The sequence below is a fragment of the Diuraphis noxia genome, unplaced genomic scaffold (assembly GCF_037042655.1).
Source record: "Diuraphis noxia isolate RWA-SAM2 unplaced genomic scaffold, SU_Dnox_SAM2 contig0001, whole genome shotgun sequence".
In the NCBI taxonomy this organism is placed as follows: Eukaryota; Metazoa; Arthropoda; class Insecta; order Hemiptera; family Aphididae; genus Diuraphis; species Diuraphis noxia.
The window spans coordinates 36,496,242-36,505,984 of record NW_028301711.1 but is presented as its reverse complement, the minus strand read 5'-3'; the positions used below and the strand labels follow the sequence as shown (position 1 = coordinate 36,505,984).

Here is a 9,743-nt window from a genome sequence, read left to right as displayed (position 1 = left end):
ATAATTAAAATAAGCAATGTGGATTGCAACATAGATTGAGGCTTCTACGTAAATTTGAAAGCCTATTAATAAATTGTTACATAATATTATCAAATTTTAATGGTCAAGTGAAAAATCACAAAAAGCACAAGATGAAAACATTTTCCCGTATATTATGCACATTTTTATGTTTAGACGCAACACTAATAATTAACAGTGTGATACAAATAACACAATAAATATCATAAAAACATTAACTTAGTTTCAGTAAATTGCAATAGCAATTTATAATACATATTATATATAATGTATACAGTTTGGTAACATAAACTTATATGGCTTTAATATTATAATATTATATCTTTCGATAAAATTGAGGTAGAAAATGATTATGAATTGATGCCCTCTATTCTATGTGGAACTAAGTATGCGCATTGTATAGATTCATTACATACGACACTACGTTCTTAAACGTGTGCATGTGTGTGTGTGTGTGTGTGTGTATGTGTGTGCGTGGTATTTTGTATAAATGCGATTTTATTTATATTATATTATATTATAATATAGAATCCGATAATTGTGAGACGTTGAGTAATACTGGCATGATAACTATTGGCTGTAAACTCATCATAGTATACAATATATTATCACCATCATCAATTATGCTATCGACTATCGAATTCTTACAACAACAAAAAACGAGCCATAATATATATATATATATATACACATTTATATTTGTGTGTGTTTAAGAAAATCATATTATTATTATATGTACCGTACAATATTATGAATTTATGACGTCATATTCATTCGGTTTGTGCACTCGAACTTCAGCTAGGTACTGCAGTCAACTAAATCAAGTCACCTCTGCCTGCTCTCCGCGACCCCACATCCTGCACGTCACTCACGTACCACGCCTACAGCTAGCTAGTTTCTTTAAAACTAAAATTATGCTTTTACTACGCTCTTGCCGCAGGAAATTAAAAATACGACTTCTACAACAGTCGTTCTAGGTAAAATATATGACACTGTACATACGCATGGAAGGTCATCAACCGTTGTGTTGTACAACAATATTATTATTTACATTTTCCGACGAGTCGGTAAACAAACGATAATAGCTGAATATTTACTTTGATTTGGTTAGATATCTTTTTATTAATGTTTTGTTTTATTTATTACTTAATTTGCATGTAATAATAATATGCAATGTATGCGAATTCGAGCGATCAATTTATCGCAAAAAGACGGGTCCCGGTTAATTGCTCATCGTAACCCTCGTTTAATAATTAATATATTGTTATTAAGATAGGATCGACGAGTGTTACTGCAATATTATTATTATTATGTTATAATTCAAAGGTACCTATAATCGTGCCAGTATCTAATTTGCTTTACGTGATCATCAATATTGTAATAATTGTTTGGTCGTTTATATATCAATATTAATGAATATTATTTTATTCAAATCCGACGCCAGTGTTGAATATAGTGTTTAACTCGCAACGTTTTATTTCAGAAATGTTAACTGAAACATTGGCAAAGGTCCATAGACATGTACAAAGGTCAATAGTTTGATGGCTTAATGAATTGATTGATAAGTAATGATATGTATAATAATATATACTGTGTATAATATAGGTAGTATGGTATCTAAATCATAACAGGCATTATATAATATTATGAATTTGTTTGATAAATAAGTACATTGATAAAATCACGTTATTTGTAAGTTGTAATATATACACACGTGTACCTATAGCCATTATTATTATTACAATTTGTGAACATTAAAATTATTTTTTTCATTTGAAAATGTTTTTAAATCTTACTACGATGATTGATAAGCCTTTTTTTTTTAATAACCAGTGGCACAATAACGCATGAATAATTATGAATGTTTGTTTTTCCGAATAATATTATATTCTTAATGAATATACTTTGAGATATAAGTAATATAATTAACTTATGTTTTATATATGTATCATTATAACATAATGCTAAAATCATAAATAATTATTTCGATAATGTATTAGTAATTGCGTTTTATCGCTTTTAATCGATTTTATCATATATGTAGGCACAGGGTTTGAGTCATATTATGACGTCTTCAGTGTAAAATAAATAATTTTACACAGCGTATTATACTATTGAAATATTATTTTAGTAATCGCTTATTAAATGAAGTTATGAAAATCGGTCCAATTCCTATACTTTAATCAAATTTGAAAATATTATCGGGTTAAGTTCAGGTTTTAAACTCGTTTCTTTTTAGCTGTGTAATCCGTTTCTTCCGTATGCTTGAAACTTCTAATAATTAAGACTCATGATGTGTGTGTAATACTATATTGAGAGAAGCACCCTAATGGCATACCAGTATATAGGTAAACATTAGTGCATGGCAAAGTGTGGGGAGTGAGCACATACAGCATCCTACAGGGTAACATTTTGAAGAGGATAAGTGTCATCTAATGCAACGGGTGCATGGGAATGGAAAACTTAAATTAAGACTGGTATTAAATGTTTACAGATTTTTGTTTATTTTTACGGAGGGGATGTCAATCACTACGAAAGGTCTTAGTTTTGACCATATAGTATCACAGAATTATATTCTAAAGTCGGCTCTTTTTCTATTCACCCAAAACAAACACAAATCGACTCCTATTATAGCTGATTCCCAAATCATTTCAAAGACCTGTAGGTAAAAAGGTGGAAAAAATATAATGCAAAACTCGTATCGGCTTAGTATTTTCCTCACAATTAATTTGAGTCATCGACAGAGGAATTAAGTTATGAAAAATTCATAAGTAGGTATAAGTAATAGTGTATGAAAATGACTTAAAATTTAAAAAAGTGAAATGTTTCATGAAAATGAATAATTTGATACATTGTTTTTTTTTTTTTTACATAAGTTATCTATTTACATATAATTGTCATGAATTACCATCATAATTTAATGGTATCTAATATTCATACCTAACCTTTGGTATTAAACATTTTTATTTACTATAAATATTATTTAGTCACATATTGACAATAATAGTACAAACATTGCTTCGTCGTCGACGATAAACCATTTCCTGGGAAAAATGACCAAGTTTTACTATTTAAATAGTTGGAAACAAGATATAGTAATATGTCAACCGCAGCACGAATATTTCATTAATATCAATGATAATTATACTTAAAACTCTTGGACTAAGTTATTAATAATTGAAAAATAACCATCATTGATATCTGTATTAAAAAAATTCAATATTTCACGTTTTCGTATAAATTTTGATTTCTATATAAAATGGATAGTTACAATTATTTATGGTGGTTCTGTCCATGTTTTTAAAAGAAAAATGCAATAATTTCCAGCAAAAATAAAAAATAAACTAAGACTTCAAAACGATTACAGTTTTATAATATTCAGCAGATATTCGAGCATCGAGTGTGACAGTAGCTAGGTTTATCTTTATAAAAACGTTTATTTAATTATTATCACATTTTATGGCTGTATCTCTAAGAAAATTTTCTTAGACGTACTAAAACATTTGATTACTGCACATTAACATAAAATAAATAGTATTATATTATACGATCGTTTAATAAATTATTGTGAAATTTGTAATCACGATATTTCCCAATTATATAGCTATTAGATGCGTCTACGGCTATATTTTTCACAATGATTTAATATTATAATTATTTAAGAACATTGGCAGGCAGTGAGCAATATTCTTCAAATAAATTTTATTAATAAGTATATAATATTAGGATAAAAATCTAAAAAAGATCCATTGGAATTAAAGTTACAGTACCTATTACGTTCTTGAACGCACTGATTAAATTCTATGTGCACATATGTAGCGTAGTTTTAGTAATAAATACGACTACATGAGTTCAAGCGAACACATCATAATGACTGTTTGGTCTCGAACGACTCGAACGCATAATATCACGTGAAGTAAGTATTCTTAAAAAGGGTTTTTTTTTCTTCCTAGTCTGGAGACAAACAGGGGGATACGATATTATTTCTACACGATTCTGTGGTCTATATATAGTGTTCACGAAAATACAGTTCGTTAATATTTTAAAAGTTCGAAGTGCAATGCGTGTAGATGGCCTATAATTATGTATATGAACGGCCTTAGGCCTATAGGCATTATATTATTATATCTACCGTCTTTAAGATCTATGATATTACACGGCAGCTCACAAGTGTATAACGCGTGTTGTATATTATTTTTACCATATTGATGGACGTGGCGCATATAAAATAAAATCTTCAACCAGGTCCTAAATTTCGCCATATGCGAGTATACACACCATCCATTATTATCTAAACATAGAAATAAATAAATTATGAATAGTCTTATATAGCTCGTATAGGTAGTAATATTCACTTGTGTGTCGAACTCGTAACGAAGTAGAAATGGACTGTTTTGGCTGAGATTTTTTTGTTTCTCGTTAAGTTCCAAATCGACGCAATCCACTACGAGCACTGCTAGTATACTCTCAACGGTTATTTTAACCGACACAGTACACGACCGAATCGTTACGCCACAACAGCCATATTATATATTAATACACAGGTTTATCACCCGCTATAATCCATAATTTAATATATAATACGTTTAAGTAACTCGTTCGTATGATTTAAACAGTTTGTCGCGATGAGCACTGCCGCCGCTGTAGGATTTATCGTCGGCTTATTATTGATGACCTTGATCACAGCCCAACAGAACGTCTCATTTCTGAATGGACTTCCGGAAAACTTCACGTCGGATGGCGCCATCGATGTGCAGTACACGTCGTGCAAAGTCATCACCGACCGTATTGTAGCAACCGCCGAGGGAAAGTTTTCACGTTTTTGTCATGGCATTTGCAACATAAGTATGATAATATATTATAAACCTACACAAGATTTATTCATTAAACACGTCGGAAATTAGGGGCTTTGGGTTGGAGGTTTAGCCTATGCACGTCGATATTGCTTCATATGGACGACTAAATTATAATTTAAATGATATAACTTATATTTATTTTTATAATACGCTATTTCAGTTATATTTTTTTTGTAGTTGCTTTCAGTGATAAAGTTGAAACTAAAATTATGACTATAATATTTTCACTACTTATACTATATTTCGAAAAATTATTACTTTAGCCTGCATGGTTAAAACGCAGTGAAAAATAACATCATAAGTATCATAATAATATTATTGTAAAGCTGAGCACATATAATTAAAATAGTAATTACTGTAATCTAACTGTCAAGCTATGTTTGACGCAAAAGATAATGAAAATATACATACATATAGGTACACGAATATTCACGCATCAGTGTAATCAGTATTTTATATAAAAAATAAAATTTCTATTCTCTTATATCTATAATTGAAACTGTATTTAAATATTCTCTTTCGACATTCATCACAAGACAGGATGTGTGGTTATAATTTAATTTTAAATGTAAGGTCCTCGAACACTTTACATATCTAAATATTTTACTTTAATGTGCAGGCTGACCTTCACAAGAAAAATTTTTAATTTTATTAGTTTATTAATAATCTTTTGTATTTAATAGCATAAAAACAGTATTATATTTTAAATAATGTTTTTAGATCAACAGTTGAATTACAATTTTTTATAACTTTTAATTATAGGTACTTTTGTGTAGATTTATTTTATGTTTTTATAAATACGATGAAAGTTCGTGCATAGTCAACAATAGTTATGAAACATATTATAGGTACTATATCATAAAATCTTTTGTAACTAACGATTAAAGTTAATTGTCGATGAATGTATTATCATTGAAATTATTATTTCAGACGAGACAAACACAAGGTTGCACCGCATCGAATCGTTATTAACAGCAGATGCAGAAAATATAAAACAACGATTGTTTTACATGGAACGTGTTTTGCTAAAAGGACAAATCATAAGGTGCATTAAAAAATATTGAACAAAAAAATAATATAACGATAAATAGGTATAATTATTTGTCATATTGTAATAGTCTTTACAGAGGCCGATAATACTGGATACTTATCTCATTCATAATATAGAAATAAACTATTAAAATTGAATTTCAATTTAAAACAACTACATTATAAACTACTAACTAACTCATATTATGTAACATGACATCATTTTTTTCCATTATTATTTATACATTTGTGCAATACTCTTTTACAATATAATTAAGAGTGATGTCACTTTATCAGTTTAATCCATTTAATGTCACATGTCCAAAGTATATGTTTAAAGATGTAGAAAATATGCACCTAATGAAAAAAATTACAGTTCATTTGACAGTCAAATTGGTATTATTTTTGGTATCCCAACAATTGAGCGAAAGAAAAAGAGCGAACGCAAATGAGTGAATGAAAAAGAGCGAATACAAAATGAGCGAAAAAAATATAATATTATAATATAATTAAAATGAATTATTTGCACATATAATAAAAAATATAATAATATAAAATATTTCATATTTGTCAGACTTATTGAAAATTGAATTGATACATTTATATTTGCAATAAAAAATTATACACGATACTAGTTTGTCTATACATCGCCAATATTCGACATATTTATGTATTTTTTCTTTCCGATATAAGAAACTATTTAACTGTAGTAAAAGTTTTCCTTGTTGTGACTGAATATATAGCATTATCATACATCATACACATCAATAAATCGAACACATTAATATAAGAACTCCGGCGGACGACTAAAATGACAAAATCAACCTAGGTACGACCACAGTGACTCAGATGAGACAAATTATCATAAACGTAATCTTATCGAATAGTTATCGTGGATTTTACGAATCCTAAAATATTTCACTGTAGTTTCACATAATTAGTACATAGCTGGTATAAAATATTTAAAGAAGAAAACGTTTATATTATATATTTTTTCGCTCTATATGTTTTCGCTCATATTTTTATCCGCTCATTTTGTACTCACTCTTTTTCATTCGCTCATTTACGTTCGCTCTTTTTCTTTCGCTTTTTTGCAATTGTCGTAGAACCTATAATTATAATACACCTATATTGAATCACAACCCGCCGATAAATTAATATTCTGTTAATTTTATATTATTAGCAAAGCCGGTGACAGTGACGCGTTAGATACTGGCAGACTCCGGGAAATCGGTACGTACAACGGTACAGTGTTCACCACTGATGATGGCCACGCATTCGGCAGTGATCGGCCACGGGGCGCGACCACCGCGTTCGTTTACTACTGGCGCGTGGACGCGTTCTGGCGGTTGTCGTTCGCCGCGGACGGCCTGGCGCACAGCCCACCGTTTTATGTGTCACCGCGCAGCTACCGGATCTTGCTGACCGTCCGCTCAGATGTGACGGCCCGGACCGTCCGAGTGGCCGCCGTGCCGGCCGCCGGCGAGTACGACGCCCAGCTCAGGTGGCCGTTCGCCTATAGGCTTCGGCTCAGTGTGCTCGACCAGACGGACATCGGGCCAGAGGATATCGTGTCCCGCGTCTGGGACGACGTTCGATGCAACGCCGCACCACCTCCGTCGCCGACGCCGCACCACAGCCCACAACACTACCGCCTGCAGAACCAGCCGCCCACCGAAATCGTCTGCGCGTCCATGGAGTTCCGGCACGACGTGCTGACGTACAGACGTTACACGGCTGGTGACGCGCTCGTCGTCAAGCTGACGGTGTTCTTGTAGTTGAAATAGCTGTGGACGTGGACATCTGATCCATGCGATTCAAATTCCATCCCTCCTCTCTCTGAATGTTTTTCCGTTTTATTTTTTTCCACCTCGATCCGTGCTACACATTCTACCCGACCGATCACTTTTTTTTTTTTTAATTCGCAGTTTATGTACCAACCTAACTATAATATTTATTACAATAATATTACCCCGTTTACATACGAACATATTATTACGCCGGGTTTACACCCGTATGGTGTCGTGTGCATTTTATCGTATTCTGAGTGGCCATTTCAACCATAGTGTCATTTACTACGCACATGATCTATTAGAACTTTCAATAGTTCGGTCCGAATTCGACTATATTGGATACGGCTGACTTTTAAACGACAAAGTATTTGGTGATTTCCCAATTACCGCTGTTTCGTGTACTAACTACTCGTATAACTGCTTACGTGTGTGGTATGTGATCTATACCGTTGGTTTGTGTTTCAATAATAGGTAATAGCAGACTGTTAAGTCCGGGATATCCAAGCATCATTATGACTATCGTATTATTCATTATTTTAAACCTTTTATTATATATATTATATATTTACAGTTTATACTTACTCTGTATGTTTTATTTTTAAATCTCTCAGTGATACACATTAATTTAGAAATTATAGAATTAACGCTATTATTTTATAAATATATATTATATAAAGCATCATTCTAGTTGGCCTAGTGAGTTTGTAGTGTATTGTTGTAAATTACTCTGACTATAGTACCTACAATAGAATGTATAGAAGATTCCAATTAACTATTTAAAATACTTGTAAAAAATAACAAGTTTAGTATAATTTTTTTCCAATTGGAGAATCAACAATTAAATAAAAAATTTATGAATAAAAACTGTATCCATTTTTAACAATAAAAATTAATTTCATTTTTACTTTAATAATTATTTATTTTACGTCGAATCAATTATAATCTTATGAAATGTATACTGTAGACCTCATACCTATTACCTATACTTTTATTATGGTTAATAATGATTAGTAATTAATATTAAGTCAATTAATATAAACGTATTATTGTAATGTTCAATTTATATTATATATATAAAGTATTATGATCGCAGAAATGAGTACAACATTAAGAATAAAAATTATGAGTGTTGAAATAAATTATGAAATTTTAATTATAAACGACATAATTAAACTATAAACTTAATATTATCTAAAATAGTAAAATATTTATATTAAATTTTATAATTTCATTTTAAGGGTACAAGCTTTTCAACATTACTATCACATAAACAAGATCTTGTAGGGGACATCATAAAACCAGTAAATTAAAATAATCTTTCAACTAGTGCAGAAAAACACACATCTGAATTTATTGTACTTTACAAATAATTTTTTGTTTACATAGTATTTATTTAAAGAAGCCAAAAACTTATTTTTATTATTTAAATATTGCAATAATTTTAAATTAGCTTTATTTTTATATCTATCTGCTGACGGATTATGTTTTTAAATTAATTCTATGAATAATAATAATTCATCTCATTAATTATTGCCTACCTTGAATAATTTTAACAAAATGTTCATCACATATAGTAGACAAAAGTTTTATACTGTTGATAATATAATTCCTTGTTACATTCTCCCTAACGAGACTCTTGTACAGTTAATATTATTTGCTTTTACTATTTCCTCTTTTATACACAAAAGCAAGAAGTCTCTGAGGAGAGAAATCGAGGACTGAAAGCACGTACACATCGTGATATATATTATATACTTAGGGACGAATCATAATAAAATAAAGGCACAAACCAGCCCTTATTTTAGATCGCTGCTGAGTTCTCGGTAAATTGTGTGCGTTAGATACGAAGTTGACATTTTCTTCTTATAATGATTGTGACGCGGAGACCATTCCGTAACTACTGGTGTTATGTAGGTACAGTATTATATCGTATTATCGTTATAATGAATTGACTTGAAGACACAGTTATATTATAGTAAAACTATAAAATAAAAAAGATGTATTGATACATAACCTTTATCGAAGACTTTCACCAAAGCTTCAAATC

At 30.5% G+C, this 9,743-nt stretch overlaps 1 protein-coding gene across 2 annotated transcripts; it reads left to right on the top strand.

Moving 5' to 3' along the window:
- The first annotated feature begins 4,365 nt into the window (after nucleotides 1-4,365).
- On the top strand, nucleotides 4,366-8,600 carry LOC107169823 (uncharacterized). Of its 2 annotated transcripts, XM_015519708.2 has the most exons (4): nucleotides 4,366-4,562; nucleotides 4,635-4,863; nucleotides 5,805-5,919; nucleotides 7,087-8,600. In XM_015519708.2, exons 2-4 carry the CDS (start codon nucleotides 4,644-4,646, stop codon nucleotides 7,679-7,681), a joined length of 930 nt encoding a protein of 309 aa, XP_015375194.1. In that variant the 5' UTR covers nucleotides 4,366-4,562; nucleotides 4,635-4,643; the 3' UTR covers nucleotides 7,682-8,600. The 2 variants fall into 2 exon arrangements, with proteins under 2 accessions (XP_015375194.1, XP_089072076.1); XM_089215950.1 differs by having other exon boundaries at nucleotides 4,366-4,863.
- The last annotated feature ends 1,143 nt before the right edge of the window (nucleotides 8,601-9,743 follow it).